The sequence below is a fragment of the Ictalurus punctatus genome, chromosome 26 (genome assembly GCF_001660625.3).
Source record: "Ictalurus punctatus breed USDA103 chromosome 26, Coco_2.0, whole genome shotgun sequence".
In the NCBI taxonomy this organism is placed as follows: domain Eukaryota; kingdom Metazoa; phylum Chordata; class Actinopteri; order Siluriformes; family Ictaluridae; genus Ictalurus; species Ictalurus punctatus.
The window spans coordinates 13,287,379-13,304,485 of NC_030441.2; the positions used below are offsets into that span (position 1 = coordinate 13,287,379).

Here is a 17,107-nt window from a genome sequence, read left to right on the forward strand (position 1 = left end):
ATAATAATATGTCCTGAGTGCTTTCTGCTTCAAAAAGCAATAGAAATGATCCTATGTGCATGTGAAATCAAAAGTGACTCCTGTTTCATCTTATTACTGGTACTATACTGTATTAGAGGTCGATCGATAGTGGATTTTACCGATAAATATGTTGCGCAGTACCTGGTGACAACCGATTAATCAGCTGATGGTTTTTAAAAGTGATGCTGAATGAAAACATAACACGCAAAGTAAAATATTGCTGAACTTTATTACAAAAATAAACAGTACTGATTGTACCATGAAAATGTACTGTACTTTTTACAAAATGAAATAAATATATACAAATTTATATATATTAACTATTAATAACTATTAAAGTAAATGAAAGATATACATCCAAACTGATCCAAAAAGTAACACTCCAAATAACAAATAAAAATAAAGACATCCAAAATGAATCAAAAAACACTTCAAATACCACAACAAAATTTGTCAGTGATAGTTTTTATTTCGCCTCTAGAGGCCGCTCTCGTATTGTATAATGACAGCAGACTCTTCTCAGACGCTCCCAAAAAGGACACAACTGGGAAAACTATCAGTGTGGATTTATTTTTCCAGTAATCGGTCATCTGTGCCAAATAATCGGCAAAACCAATCGCTCGGTCGGTCAAACTCTATACTGTATAGCTGTCAGTTAGATTTTTAATACCTATATACTGTTTTAAATGGCAAAAATGTTGGTAAACACTTACCCTGAAGAAAGGCTGCTTCTTAACTTCTTCAGCATCCTTCTCTCCAGAACCCAGCCTCCTCTCCGGGTTCCTCCTCAACAGCTGTCGACCGACACAAAACAAACCTTCAGAATCCAGTTCAATCTCCATTCTATCATTCTTACACAGAGAATGTTTCAAATATAGCAGAAGCAATTTAGCACCAGTTAGCATTCATTCACCATGTACACGCCTGCTGTTATGGCTTGTGTCTTATAATCAGGCTACAAAACTCTGTGTGCTTAATTGTGTTCGTGCATATAGGGAACCCACCCTCCTCATAATGCCGATCGCTTCTGACGACAGGAATCGTGGGTAACGGACTTCATCGTTCACTATGCTGTCAAACACCTCCTCCTCGTCATCTCCTGGAAACGGAGACTAGAAAGAGAAAGAGAAAGAGAAGAACATACACTACAGAAGGAAGTAAATATTCACTCATTTCCTCAGGGCAACCTTATTAGTAAAAGAATGATAAACAACTGGTTAAATAAAATTGTTTTGGAACCGGTATTATCACAACATACTGTATGTGAGACAAACGTATCTTTCACCATTAAAGGAATACTCCAGTGGTTTTTAACATAATCACACCAGTGGTGTATGTGTGATTAGTAAAATAAGAATGTTAACATGTCTACCTGTTCTGAGAAAAGCACAGATAACCTGTTTACTCAAAGCTCACTTGTAATTGAAGTCTAAGGGCAGTTGTTACGTCTTTTAATAAAGATGTATGGAAAACACATTTTTATATCTCTCACTAATTCTTCAGTCTAAGATATCCACAAGTTAAGCTTTAAATGTATATAATTTGTTCTTTTTTAAAACGAAAGAATTAGGGTTATACATCCATCCATCCATCCATTTTCCATACCACTTATCCTACACTGGGTCACAGGGAGCCTAGAGCCTGGAGCCTTTCCCAGGGGATTCGGGGCACAAGGCGGGGGTCACCCTGGACGTGGGTGCCAACCCATCGCACGGCACAATCGCACGCACACTCACACACCCATTCACACACTATGGACAATTTTAGAGATCCCAATATTCCTTTAGCACTTTAACACTGCATTTTTTTTAACGTGATTTGGATTTTCCTTTAAATTGAATCTGTTTCTGAAATATTTTCTGTTATTTTTCTCAGTACAGTGAAACTTGACAAAATACAGATGTGGTGGGTAGAGATTAGATTGAAGAACACTGGACTATTGCTTTAAAAGCTATACAAGGAAAGTACACCACCACAGTGTCTCTCTCTCTCTCTCTCTCACCTCTCCAACAAGCATCTCGTAGATCAGGACTCCGAGTCCCCACCAGTCCACCGCCCGTGTGTAGGACGTGTCTGTCAGAACCTCCGGAGCCAGAAACTCTGGAGTGCCACAGAAGGTACTCGTCCTGTCCCCAAAGCCCATACCTGAAGATAAACAAACACAAAGGTTACTGAGATTATAATCTTGTTTAATGGCAATTCTAATTCTCGTATGCTCATACTACACATCCCACCTTCTTTACACAGTCCGAAATCAGCTATTTTCACATATCCGTCTGTGTCAAGCAGCAGATTGTCCAATTTTAGGTCCCTGAGTATTAAGAGAGTGAAGTCAGATAATATTGATAGAATACAAAGAAGAATGCATACACGAAGAACAGGTTTCGTACCGATATACGATCTTGTTGTCGTGTAAAAACTGAAGGCCGAGAACCACACAGGCAGCATAGAACCTGCAAACAGACACAAGTATCATGATACACCTTCAATCCACACCCACCACAAAGTCCATCAAACATAAACGCAATGTACATCAGCACACACGCTCAACATACACAGCCCGTGGCTCGGCGAATACATCGGCGTGGATGTGCATCATGAGATCTCCGCCCGCTGTGTACTCCATGACGAAACACACATGCTCCGGTGTCTGGAAGCAAGCGAACAGGTTCACCAGGAATGGGTGCTGAGAGCTGTTCACTATCTCAAAGATCCGCTTCTCACACATCAGGCTGAAAAAAGTGAAGGGGACATAAGTAACGAGAACATTAAAGAAAAAAGACAACAACTATGTAGTACATGCAAGCCATGCAATTTCTTTTGTAATAATGTAGATAACGGTCACATTCTCAATGGACAATTCCACACCACACCACCAGAGGTCATCACTGCCTGAATACTAACCACTTCTGCATTAACAACCCGCTCCGGCAGCTCATCGCTTCTGTTTATAAACACTATGTTCCTGAGCCCTTTTGCGAAGTCTTGCCATGCTTTGGATCGCATTGCTGAGCCTATAAAATTTATTTTCCCCCCTTTTTTCCCTCAATTTCTTCATTTACCAGTTCCCACCCACTAACAAGTGGTGTGTCAGTCAGCTTCCTAGTTCAGTAGTCAGGACACTCATCAGGGAGTCGGCCATTTTATGGGCTGTCTCAATCGCAAAATCCCTCCAGTGCACTGGAACGTTCGCTCCCTAAAAAAATCCCACAATGCACCACGGAAACCAGGAAGCATCGATGCTCCATATGTTCCCTTACTGGAAATGACGTCATGTGTTTCCTGAAGCCTCTCAGCTCGAAAAAAAAAAAAAAAAAAGGCAGATGAACTCTCAGCCAACCTGGTTTACAAATGTCAGTAACTTGTTATCGTTGTTGTGCTTCTCAAATGATTATGTACGTTAGCAATTTTTAACCTTATTTGACCTTCTATATACGTTTTGTGTTTAATGATTAAAAAAAAAATAAAAAATCCACTAGCTAGTTTACGATCCTGTTTGAAGTACCAAGACAGAAATGCTTGTGATTAAGCAAAAACATTTATATGACATATAAAACGTAAATATTATAATATAACTTTTAAATTTTTAGTGACGTTTTATAACGTGAGTGCGTAGTCATGTAGCCAGAAATCGAGTTATCAGCGTCCAAATGTATAGTGAGCCGGGGTCCTTACCAGTGCCGAACTCATGCACGCAATATACACAATATTCATGACCTAAGGAGCTGATTGAGACATACCATCGCTCTCCTTTATCACACAACAGCTACCAACTGGGGAGGGTGTGTTTCCTCCAAGACATGTGAAGCTGGGCTACTACTACTTTTTTTTTTTCTCAAAATGCTGCTCATGCAGCGTAACACACAAGGTGAAAGCGCTATCGGCCTTCTTCCACATACATTGTGGTTGACTAATGATGAATAAAGCTCTGATAGACAGGGGCAAGAGTCCCAGAGAGAGAGCATGGGCCATTTTGCTCTCTAGACTCCTGGGCAAGGATGGCTGTGGCATGATTGGGTTTCGAACTTACTGTGCCTTGTTTACCTACATATGTCTCTGTTTAAACCTTTAGATTGTTTTTCTTTGTTTTTTTTTCCACGCATTGCCTAGTCAATGGTCTTTGTTTAATGATGGAATTGAATTTCTGGTTTTGCCCTTTCAACCTGGCTTTTAGATTTCTGATCGTGGTTTTTCCCCTACGATTTATTAAACTCAGCACTTGGATGCAACCAATCCCCATGTTGCGAGTTACAGATTACATAACAGTCTAAATGCATTCTAATGCAGACTTGCCTCTCCACTTCATCTCTGGCCACAATGTCTCCTTTCTTCAGTGCTTTGATAGCATACATCGAGCCTGATTTCTTATACTCCGCCAGCAATACCTGGAAAAGTCATTTACAGAAGTCATTTACTGTAAAACAGCAATATGCAAAAGTGCAAGAAAAAAAAAAGATAAAACAAGGGACAATGTTTACCTTGCCAAAATGACCTCTGCCCAGCACGGCGATCAACCTGAAATCTTGAAGCCTCAATGGAGTTTTCTTCTGTTTACTGCAGAAGACCAGACATAATGTAACACAAAGGGAAAAATACAGCAATTATGTGTAAATCTGTGTGTCTGTGTGTGTATACCCGCTGAGCGAGTGTGTTCTGTTGGGTCTTTGAGGTGTGGAAGAGTCCAGAGGAGAGCACGGCTCAATGACATTTGGTCTCTCCTGAAATCATGAAGAAATATAGACAAGGAACAAATTAATGACTAAAGACAGAGGGTAAAGAGTAAGAACGGACACTGACTACAATTCATATGAATTGCAGTATCGAGCCTTCTAGACTGAGGGTTCTAGAAATAATATCATGATGTATTAGGGGCAGTGGTGGCTCGGAAGTTGAGACTCTGGGTTACTCGTCAGAAGGTCGGGGGTTCAAGCCCCAGCACTGCCAAGCTGCCACTGTTGGGCCCTTGAGCAAGGCCCTTAACCCTCTCTGCTCCAGGGGGCGCTGTATCATGGCTGACCCTGCGCTCTGACCCCAACTTCCTGACAGGCTGGGGTATGTCTGCATATGTATATGTGATCAATAAAGACTCATTATCATTATCACCATTTCTCATGCGAATACTGAGTTACAGACATCCTCATGAATCAATGTTGTAATGGCAGCTTCATCAGGATACTCATAACAACAGATCTCTCTCTCTCTCTCTCTCTCTCTCTCTCTCTCGTTCTCTCACCGGTGTCTGTCCATCTGTCACGTCTCTCCTGAGTTCCACTTTCATGGGGGAATCCGAGTCCAGGCTCAGTTTCTCCACAGAGATCTCCCTACATCATACACACATATCCACACACGCAGGAAGACAGAGAGCCGCAGATAAAAAGCCTATACTTTGATAGACTAGAAAAATAAACACGTCTTAGTTTTAGCAGCGTTTTACAGTAGGAATGTGACAAAAATAAAAACTATCCCAAAATGCACAACATAATCTAGCACTGCTAGCTGTTTTTTTTACAACATCCGCCAACACATACATAAAATTCTGCACTATGTATATTTATTCATTTATTACTCTTTGTTGCTCATCCTCTACTGTGAACTGTGCGATATCCCATTTGTCACTTATCTGTATATAAACGAGGTGTTACTCATCTGAATAAATTCCTATTCCTATTCATCTGTACATATGTTGTGGTGTTCATAGTGTAGATATTATCATTATTATTATGTTTTACTACTATTATCCTTATTTTTCTATTCCTATTATATATATATTTTTAGACATTTTTTCTATTCTATTCCTATTTAATGTGTATTCTTTCTTATCTTTTTTGTGTAATGGAGCTGCAGTAACGAGGGATTTTTTTTATCTTATCTTAAAAAGGCTAAGTGAGGTGTTTTTGCAGAAAAAAAAAGTCGATAAAAACGTAGGTATTTGGCATTTGCAAAACCAGAGAATGAAATGAAAGTCTGAATGCCAGAGCACTAGAATGGCAACAGTTTCAGATTGCGTTTAAAAATCTGGTCGGAAACGTGATGGATATCCGGATTTTCCTCGGGAAATTTTACAGGGAACGTTGCAAGATGCGGGATTTATGGGTCAAAGAGTTTATGAATTATTAGTGATGTACAAGATCCTAACAGATTAATAATATTATTTCCCATTAACCATGACCAACTCAACTCCAGTCCAAAATGCAGTAACTTATCAGGTCTGATTTCTCAAAGAATGAACTTAAGCATATTCCCGGCTCCATGACGACGTTAATCGAATTGTTATAGGAACCTGTTCAGATTAGTAATTAAAACAGTTCAGCTGTGCACCACACAAAACACTGAGAAACCTTCTTTTCTCTGTAGGGAATTCATTTACATAAAGTTTGTTTCACGTTATATATTATCATCCAAAATGTGTCGAATATGATGTGCACTATTTTGTATGAACGTGTATATTAGCGTATTGCGGTCCCTCCAGGATTTTGCGATTTTTTGATTGCAGAATTGAACGCAAAATCAAGGAAACTCCTCACGAAATACTCTCAGGAGCTTGCAATTTTTAAAAAGCACCGCAGATTTGGGCCAAGACGTGTCATGTGACGTCGTCACGACGCAGCCTTCTTCGATTCAGGTGCGTCAAACATGAGTACAGCTAAGAGGTCTCATTTACCAACAAACAGCACTGAGAAAGACCGTGCAAAACTATTTACGTTTGTGCAATCACAATTTCGCCAATTCACGTAGTTTTCTTTTGAAAAAAGCATTTTTGGCTGCAACAATCATAAAAAAACCCCTGTGTGATCCTGTATGGACTGGTTTTATTAGTGTGTGTATTACCCAGACTGTATTGTGTGAGCTGCATTGGGACTGTATGTTCCCGTGTTGTTAACGGTCGGAATGGCGTTCCTCAACAGCCGCACCCACGTGCCGATATCCACGTTCATCTGGCGAGCACGCAGGAAAGCTTTACCTGTCAATACACACAAGAAGTAACGTCCATTTAACACACAATGCAGCGAAAATGTATTTGCCCACTAAGGGTGCACTGTAAGATCTTTCTGAGAGCTGTTATTTACTCATCTATTCATTTGTTTGTATTAGCTCATTTTATTTCCTCCCCCTCTCATTGCTTGATCCACTTCTTTTTGTAGTCTGTGTATTTTTGTACGTGGTTATATAAAGTCTACATCCATACATGAGCTTAACAGAGTGCGAACTGGAGTGAGACAGATCAAAGCAGATGAGGTGCAGATGTGGAAAATATGCAGCTACATGTTTATAGTCACACTGTCTCTTTCATATCAGCAAGTGTCTGAATGGCGTTACTGAAGAACAAAATGCGGCTACAGGCACGTCTTGACCGAATGGCTACGTTTGGGGAAAAAGCTAAGCTGTTTTCTGGGATGATGGTTGTTGTGGCTTTACCCTGCTGTTTAGAGAATACTTTCTTCTGTCTCTTAAGGCGTGGAACCCTTTCGATGACCGGGTTAAAGAACGTCACCTGGAACACAAATACACACACACACATACACATAAAGAGGTTGAGAGACTAACAGTAACATCTTTATAAATGAATGTAAGTAAGACTGTGTGTGTGTGTGTGTGTGTGTGTGTGTGTGTACCTCAGCCAGCAGCAGGCCCTGTGGTTCCAGCTCTAGCTTAACTGTGTGTTTCTGGTTATCCAGGAAGTCCTCCAGCTTCAGGAATTTCAGCGCACACAGAGAGCGATAGTCTTTCCAATACACAGCTATCTCCATTTCTCTAGACTAGACACACACACACACACACACACACACACACACACACACACACACAAAGGGCTGTTTACAATAAATAAGAAATTAACTAATATAAGACACATTGCTGTTATAGGAAATTAATCAACGACAGGGTGGTGTGATTCATCCTGAAGCAAAGCGCAGTTGATTACTTTCCCAGCACATTCCAAAGTGTTTTATTCCTTTTATACCTATTTGCTAATGATGTGTCATACACGTGATATTATGGAACATCCATGAAACAAGTTAGTTCCTGTTATCACTTGTAGTATGACAGCTATAAACAGCTGTTCCTTGTCTTTTTTTTCCTCTCTTGAAGCTAACGAGACAAAAAAAAAGATAGTCATGTGACTGAGAAACTGCAAAGTATCAGTGCTTTTCCATCCTGAAGACTTTCCTGTAGCGGTCACAGCTTTACCTGACTGCTACAAAGCTCTGACACTGGAGACTCCTTCCAGAAATGGTCAATAAACGTCTCCTCACAGAAAACGTCACCATATTGACGATTATAAGTTGTTTTATTTATTTATTTATTTATTTAAAATTCATTTATGCGGAACGTCCACCATACAAGTCCCATATCAACACCTGACCAATACGAATCGGGAATTCGCTAGCACTGTGGAATAAAGTAGATTATACCATGGTCTGTCTGAATACTCGATTCTGATTGGCCGGAAGGTGCACGTTCAAACTGTGTAATGCACAGGTAGTTCCAGTCAGTATAATCACCATTCTCAAATAAAGCACTGTCTTCAAACAACATACATTGCATACGGTAGTTAAACTCGCAGCTTCATTACTAGTAGAGACGCGGCACAGACGCAGGTCATTCACACACTCACAATCTCTCTATCTCACTCTCTCTCAAATAAATTCAAATAAATGTAATCTTATCGCACTACTACCTGAAGAATTCTAGACCTCGCGGCCCATATATAAAACAACTAACTAACGTAACCGTTATTTTTATCCTTTCAGTCAAACTCTGCGCCGCAAACATCAATGACAGCTTTAACTTGTCAATGTTGGTAAGTGACCGTGGTGTAAGCGGTTACACCATCCACGGCTGGGTGTGCGTTACATCATTTTAATGCACTCCGCTTTGTTAAAATCGTGTAACGCACACCTAGCCGTGGAGTATCCCTTACATAATGTATATCAGTGTAACGGTAATTATAATCATTATTCTACTAGTATTCGAATATAGTAGTAATTACTACTATAATTATATAGTAGTAATTACCACGAGAGAGCTTACTAACAGGAGTTAGTGTTATGGTGGTGATTGAGAGTAAACAGTAAAGGTCTTCTTCAGTCAAAATGGTCAAATGTGTCTAATTTCCTCCTACATTTTCAGTGCGGAGAGTTTGTGGTGATGTTAGCAACCCAGTTGTGTGTATCTGATGGCTTATGGACAAAACCAAATCTTCAGAAGAGCATAATTAACCGAAATTCCCTTTTAGTATATTGCTCCAACATTGGCAAGTTGAATAAAATTCTGGATCATTAGCGTGTACTGGTTGTAGTTTTCAATTTTCATCATGTACTTAGGTATTTAAAACATTAACAGAACTAGTCAGGTGTCATATGTTTAACAATCAGGCGTATACCTGCTTTACCGAATCACTATAACCAGACGCTGTGATGTATTGATTAAGAAAAAAGAAACTGTTCTGCGATCAGTGCTAGGTTGGTTATTAATGCTCACCCTTTCAAGCTCTATAGTGAACGTTTGGTCCCAGGTATGTTCTCCGACTGTCTTCCATGCTGTCTGACCCACCACGGTGTTATCCAGCTTCAGCACAGCACTCACCTCCGCTGCACACACACACACAAACAAAAGAAGATATTGGTGGCGTGTCCTCCTTTTACTCCAATTACCTTCACTTCCAAGTCAAGTCAAGTGGCTTTTATTGTCAATAATATAATAAAAAATGCTGTAAATGTAAACATAACATACTATGACATAGTATACAGCAGATACCATATGTGGACACTGCAGCCAGGTAAAGAGTATAATAGTGACAAGAAATTAAATATGATATCTTTATATAAGTTAGCAGCAAAAGTACAGCACAGGTACACCACAGACCAAATGTAGTCGATTAGCCAAGACATGCTTGCTGTGAAGAGAAAATCTGACCCAAAAACTTTTTGGTAAATACATGCTAAAATCTTTATATGCTTGCTTCAATCAACATTGTTCTATAGACTTCAGAGTACACTGTCATACATGCATCAACAAACTGAAGTGTCAGATTGACATCATTTCCGGCTTTTTACTTCAAACTCGATGAGTTGAAGCTTAAGAGGTGCTGCTGTAAAGCGTCACTGCCTCTTGGTGTGGAATGATACCAAACATATGCGATTCAGGACGTACAACCTACATTTAACGTTAAAGCATTCAGCTACACAGTTATGTTTTGTTCATGTCTATAAACTGTATCCAGTCGTACTGTGTCTTAACCAAACAAGAAGTCTGTAAGATGCTACCAAAGAACTAGACGTGGTTTAAGACATTTTGTGGTGTGTGGCTATAATTATGCAGAACATTGTAGCCAAAGGAGCAAATGTCAGACAACGAACAGGTCTTGGATGAACGTCTACATTTGGAGTTGTATAAAAACGTTATAAATTCGATTATTTTTCACCGATCCATCCATTCCAATCCATGGGTACAAGTAGAAACAGTTAGTCCTAGGTCAGTTTAAATTGGCATCCATAAATGATAAGCCTTTGGGAAACAACAAAATGCATACACTCATATTTGTATATACATTTCTCCAAAAGTATTGGAACAGCAAGACCAGTTCTATTTTTTACGCCGCTATACATTGAAGACATTTGTGTTTGAGATCAAAAGATGAGTATGAGACGATAGATAAGAATTTCAGCTTTTATTTTCTTTTTTTTTTTCTCATTAATCAGGAGGAACTTTATCATGCAGCAAGACAATGAACCAAAACACACTGCCAACTCAACAAAGGACTTCGTCAGGGGAAATAATGGAAGGATTTAAACTGGCCAAGTCAGTCACCAGACCTTAAAACAATTGAGCAGCATTTCACCTCCTGAAGAGGAGACTGAAGGGAGAAACGACAACTGAAAGAGGCTGCGGTAAACGTGTGGAAAAGCTTCACAAAAGAAGAAACCAACGATTGATGCAGTTATTGCAAGCAAGTGATGTGCAACCAAATATTATTTACTTTCATTTATTTCAAGACTTATCTGGTCCTATACTTTTGCTCGACTAAAAATTGGGTGGTCTGATACAAAAGGTTCTATGTTTTCTGTTGTTTAACACTTCTAGATGTAAATACCAGGAAGTAAAAGCTGAAGTCCTAAACTCTCGTCTCATGTCCGTCTCAAGACCAAATGTCTTAAATGGTGTACAGTACGAACAGATGAATTGGTCAGTAGTTTTGGAGGGGACTGCATATATATATTTTACAGAAAATTTTGGAAAGAAAGGGCATTGGAATTACTTTTTCAAACATAACTGTACAATTGTAAACTTAAACTCAATTTAAAACTTTGGGTTTGTACAGGGTTTTTTTTTTTTTTTTTTGACTAAAAGCTCAAATTTAATTAGATAATCCTTAATACTAATATGTAAAACTAAGCCTAAATAAAATAAATAAAATAAATAAATAAATAAATAATAAAATAAATAAAAAGAAACACGTTTTATTTTACAAAATCAGAATTTTTTTATATAACTTTTATTATTAGACCCTGTGAGGATATTGTGCAGATATTGGAAAACACGCACACCACACACACACACACACACACACACAAACTCACAGGAGAGCTCATCTGTTTTCGGTGCACTCTTGCCGCTGACGCTGCCACTTCGGCTGTAAAGGCCTTTCCCACTGCGCATGAAGGAGCGAGCCTCGCCGGGACTGTAGCACGGCAACACCACCGGGCTGCCACGGCTACGACCCGGAACCACCTCCAACAAGCCCTCACAGCCTAGTAACTTCACCTGCAGCATGCCTGACAGACACACACACACACACACACACACACACACAAAGGATTAACTGTAAGAATACAACTTAGTACACCATAAGAACTGCCCGAACAAATAAATACTATTTGTGCTGTTGTAATATTTATACAAATCTTAAAGATCGTAAAAGTTACCGGTGAGAGGAGAGGGTTTGGACAGTGTGCTGTACTGGTTGTGTAGGTAGGGGGTGCCGTGACGTGAGCTGAAAGTGGGTGAGGAGGCCAGGACGAGCTCCTCTTTGATCAGACAGGCTTTGGGATGATCCTCAGGCAGATCAGCCAGCCGCTGGTCTAAAGAGAGCTTCAGCAGATCCAGCCTCTGAGAGGACTCGCTCAGACGACACTGAGCCTAGAGAGAGAGAGAGAGAGAGAGAGAGAGAGAGCGAGCGAGAGAGAGCGAGAGAGAGAGAGAGAGGTACACCTCAACATGAGAGGCTGAACAAGACATTTATTACTATTTTTTAACTGTGAAGTGAATTGTGTGTTCTGAATTCAAGTGCATTGAAATGATGTAATAAGAAACCAATAAGGAACTTTTGATGTCAGAGTCACAGAAAATGGGAGAGAGCAAAAAATATGGACATGCTACAAAAAAGAGAGCTAAAGGGTGGATGAAAATAATCAGAGGAGAAAAGCACATAAACCCGTGTATGCTTTGCATTTAGAAAATATTTTTTAATGACAATAATAATTGAGTTAATTAATTTGTATAGATTTGATTTAGTGCATGGTCTAATGTGTAAGAACAGATATACTCTCATCTTTGCATGTGTGTGTGTGTGTGTGTGTACCTCGCACATGGCTTTTTTGTCATGCACTTTGCTGGCTCCCAACAGTCTCAGAACGTTTTTGGCTCCCTCTGCAACAGCATGCTCCACCCGGTAGTGGTGCCTCAGTTCCTCGATCCTCAGCTCTATCCCACACGGGTCGGGCTTTCCTGAGAGACAGTCGAAGCTTTCATCAACTTTTCACAAATGAGGACACTTCTAGTGCATGCTTTTAGATCGCATTTTACACTCACACACACGTTTACACAGGAATTTCACAGCGGTCGACTGAAACGATACACTTCGTAACAATTCTTAAGGAAACGTTTCAGGAGGGCTCAGAAAGGGAGAACAGGGTGGACAGGCGTCTTGATCGTCTTTTCCAGTAGGCTGATTTGGAACATTAGCACAGTGAAGCAACAACATGAGGAAAAGCCAACGAAAAAGAACAATAAGGAAGCTGGAGTGACTCAGAGGCGAAGAAGCTGAAAGAAATTTGCTCCAAGGACAATATTCTTTGCCATGGCAATGCCAATCCAATACAAGAGTGAATAACTCAAAGCAGATGACAATAATGTCCTGGATTTTTAGTGTGCAAATATTTAATGCACATAAATCATTTCATAATAAAGAAGTCAAATATATATATATATATAACAAAGTGAGATAAATGAATTAGGAGTAATAAAAGAAGATTAAAAATTAAGCACTAAAAAGACTACTATGTCTACCACAGTACGGTTCTAGATTCGGATTGGTCAGGAGATGTTGATTGATGTCTATAACAGCAGCTCTGACAGTAACGTGAGCTGTAAGTCACAATTGTATATAAATGCGCTCATACGATAGTTATCGTTTCTATAGCTAATAACAGATCTTAACCACTGACAGTACCATGGATGTGCTACATAATCTAAGAGTAATAAATGTGTGATTTCAAGAAACTTTCTATTTAACAAAGAAAATGTACGGTTACTGATATTTTGAGAAGATTTGAAACAGTCTCCAGTGTCAGCACTTTCTAACGTTTAGAGGTAAAGCTGGAAAGACTTTGTGTTTTATAGTTGCTAGGTAACAAGCTGTATTTTTTTTTTTTTTTTTTTTGTTCCCTAAAAAAAGAGATCCTGGTGACGGAACGGCTGTTTGTATCTTCTATAATGTAAGTGACAACTTGTTTAGCGGAGGTTCCACAATATTAAATCTAACTGTAAATGATTAAAAAGTATCATTCTCATTTTTAAACCTTTTATGCATAAATTATTTATACACACATGTAGATTCTTTTATATTCTCTCTCTTTTTTTTTTTTTTACTTAAATTTGCATAATTTCGATTCTGTCTAAATATTAGTTACGTTTAAAAATGAATGGATTGTCCATGAGTAAAACCGGCTAAAACAGTGTGCCTGAAATAACAAAAAAAACAACAATAATCTTATAAATCTTCCGATGTCCAAATTGACACTAGTTTTTATTTATTTATTTATTTATTTATTTAACGTAGAAGGTTAACAACAAATAGTCCGATTTACAGAGGTTCATGTTAGGGGATGATTTGCATCTTATTTTACTACAGTATAAAGAACACGCCATAAGTCCATAAGTGTGGACACTATGCATGAAAGGGTTAAACAAATTAAGAAATTAATTGTTGGCAAATTGTTGTGGTATAAGAGTAGAAAAACACAGCAAGAAGTGCTCTTATAGGATAAAAAATCAACTTCAGGGTGCTGACGTTCAGGCCGCATCACAACACCCCATGACTGATTATTTTCCTATTACACGTTTTACTCCCGCCATACAGTATACTCCCAGCACAAGCTGTAGAGGAAATCAGAAACAGCTTTGTTTCCTCTTTGTCATTTTGAAGTTGTGTTTGAACAAACCAAAATTATATCTGGTATTCAAAATGTCCTTTCATTGTAACACTGGACAAATAGCAACAAAAAAGGGCCCAGGAATAAGTTCTGCCTGTTGAATAACTCTTGAATATCAGTTAGCATTTTTTGATGTGTTGCAGTGTTCTGGTATGTAAACACAGATACTCGCTACAGGTACTACGAATTGTTTGAGTGAAAGTTTGGAATATCTCGGCATATCCCTCTTGCTAAGGAGCGTTGGGGGGGGGGGGCAGGATTTTGTGGTGTCTGTGTGTGTGTGAGAGAGGGAGAGACGGAGACAGAGAGTGAGAAATAGAGTGTGTGAGGAATACACAGGGAGTGGAGGGGGTGTACGCTGGATGAGAAGAGATGCTTTTATATCCTAATAAGGCATCAGTGTGTGTGTGTGTGCGCGTATTGCAGAGGTGTAACAGTATGTGTGTAAATGCTGAGCTAATAATTCAGTGTTTGTGTAGACTCCAGGCAGCAGCACAGTGTTTCCTCTGGTCTCTGGCAGGTGAGAGATGTAATGCAGTAGAGTGCAGTTAATAGCATTACACAAACAGCCTTTTAATACTTTCTATTGTCTCTGAGCTGGACATCCAATTGTCGCTGATCGTCCGTGCGCACGGGTGTGTATACTAGGAATGATTTATTTTTTATTGTTTGACTTCTATTAGAAGGTTTATATTTCTATATGTAAATGCAAGAAAATATATCCTAATGTTTAAGATTTGTGGCTAAATTAAATGTTATTATAGCAATACTTATATTAATAAAAACACTTTGGGTGTATTGTTATATACATAAAATAATTAACAATAGTGTGTTATGGCCTAATGACACTGGAGACTCCTTCCATAAATGTTAAAAAAACAAAAACGTATCACCGTATCAATGATTAGACGTTTGTCTTATTAATCGGATTATGATTTTCTCATTTGTAAGTCGCTTTGGATAAAAGCGTCCGCTAAGTGAATAAATGTAAAATGTAAAATGTAATTATTAGGTTTAGATTACAAAATGCAAGTTCCTGTGAATCAGCTGGTACTATAGAAACGATAACTATGTACTCTTAGCTGTATAGAAAGAACGCATTAGAACGAGTGTAGTCATATAAACCTGCGATTCGCCTCGCAGCTGTCAAAACTGCCGTTGAAGAAGATTACTCAACACCTTCTAGCCAATCAGAATCAAGAATGAAACAGCTCTGTGGTATAAATATATTTTGAAAACATTAACAAAGAACTTAAAGCTAAAACTGACATTTTAGCAGTCTAAATGAATCTTAATTCTTTTGCCTAATGGAAGGGCACTTGAGATTTGGTCACAGAAAATATAGTACGCAACAGCGGTTTGGGGGGCGGAGTTTCACAGAAATGTACAATCCAATCAATATATGTAAAAACCATTGTAGTTTATGATTCACCTCAAGTGGTTTATATAATACAAACACAGCATAAAAGTACTGACGAAATTCATTCTGACTGTGTGTGAAATTATAATCTCGTTAAATATTCAAATACATTTGAATACCAAGCTTTTAAAGTCAATTTGTAAGTAACCCTACCTGCAATACTTGTAATGCTATTCTGAACAAAAAAGAAAACCCTGTGGGATTAACGAGAATCTGTTTCTAGGTGGCCACCGTTTAAACTGTACCATCCAGTGTGTCTTCCTCCAATAATCAACAAACTCTCACACACACACACACACACACACACACTGACATACATATATACAGCAATTTAGCTGCTTATTAACCTGTTTTTGCTTGGTCAGTGCGCTCACACACACACACACACACACACACACACACACACACACACACCTTGTATGTCCTCAGTGTGTTCATAGGCCTGCACTGCTTTGCGGATCTGCATGCGAATGATGTCGATCTTGGTTTTGCTGTCCTGGAGCATCTGCTGGGCGGTCTGCAACATCTTCTTATCCTGAGTCACACACACACACACACACACACACACACACACACACAGTCCATCTTATATTTAATGTTTATAAATAAGAAAAAGGTCATACAAATATGCCTTATTGTCATCACCAATTTGCGATTGAACCTGTGGGAAAACTGATTATGCCATATTTGGTGGTAGAGCTGTCACCTTTTGTTAAAAGCACAGTGCTAATGCTAATCTTAGCATAGCATACAGTACTGTGCGAAAGTCTTAGGCACATGCAAAGAAACGCTGTAGAGCAAAGATGCCTTTAAAAATGATGGAATTAATCATTTCTCCCATTTTAAAGAAAATACTATAAAGGGTAGTAAACTGTAATAAATTAAAGAAAGGTGATATTTGGTGTGACGACCATTTTTTGTCTCAGGTAGAGTTAGTGCGGTTTTAAAAGGAAATGAGCTGTTAATTTTATTGAGCATCTTGCGGAACCAGCCACGGTTCATTTGTAGACTTTGACTGTCGCATTCGCTTCTTATTTTTGCAGCAAAACCCAGCAGCCTTCATTGTGTTATTTTTTTGTCTGAAAAGTGTCTCTTCCTGCTTAATCTGCCGCTTTCTTTACCGACATACAAACATTTTTTCTGTGATATTTCATTTTGTGCTGGAAAACTAATGTTAGGAAATCGAAAAGGTTTTTATACTGACGCGAAAATGTAGAAGTCATTAAATAAAAAT

General features: G+C 38.8%; 1 protein-coding gene across 4 annotated transcripts in view; it reads right to left on the reverse strand.

Annotated features, from left to right (window-relative positions):
- pkn1a (protein kinase N1a) overlaps positions 1-17,107 on the reverse strand; it is a 55,554-nt gene that overhangs the window by 3,577 nt on the left and 34,870 nt on the right. For all 4 annotated transcript variants that reach the window (XM_053676274.1, XM_053676273.1, XM_053676271.1 and 1 more), the window contains 18 exons: positions 16,288-16,408; positions 12,602-12,747; positions 11,946-12,159; positions 11,601-11,795; positions 9,502-9,611; positions 7,635-7,778; positions 7,438-7,513; positions 6,850-6,982; positions 5,255-5,342; positions 4,657-4,739; positions 4,500-4,575; positions 4,315-4,406; positions 2,577-2,753; positions 2,412-2,474; positions 2,256-2,332; positions 2,024-2,166; positions 1,026-1,133; positions 735-815 (listed from right to left, as the gene is read on the reverse strand). In XM_053676274.1, coding sequence (XP_053532249.1) covers positions 735-815; positions 1,026-1,133; positions 2,024-2,166; positions 2,256-2,332; positions 2,412-2,474; positions 2,577-2,753; positions 4,315-4,406; positions 4,500-4,575; positions 4,657-4,739; positions 5,255-5,342; positions 6,850-6,982; positions 7,438-7,513; positions 7,635-7,778; positions 9,502-9,611; positions 11,601-11,795; positions 11,946-12,159; positions 12,602-12,747; positions 16,288-16,408 — 2,127 coding nt within the window. The remainder of the gene's footprint in view (positions 1-734; positions 816-1,025; positions 1,134-2,023; positions 2,167-2,255; positions 2,333-2,411; positions 2,475-2,576; positions 2,754-4,314; positions 4,407-4,499; positions 4,576-4,656; positions 4,740-5,254; positions 5,343-6,849; positions 6,983-7,437; positions 7,514-7,634; positions 7,779-9,501; positions 9,612-11,600; positions 11,796-11,945; positions 12,160-12,601; positions 12,748-16,287; positions 16,409-17,107) is intronic.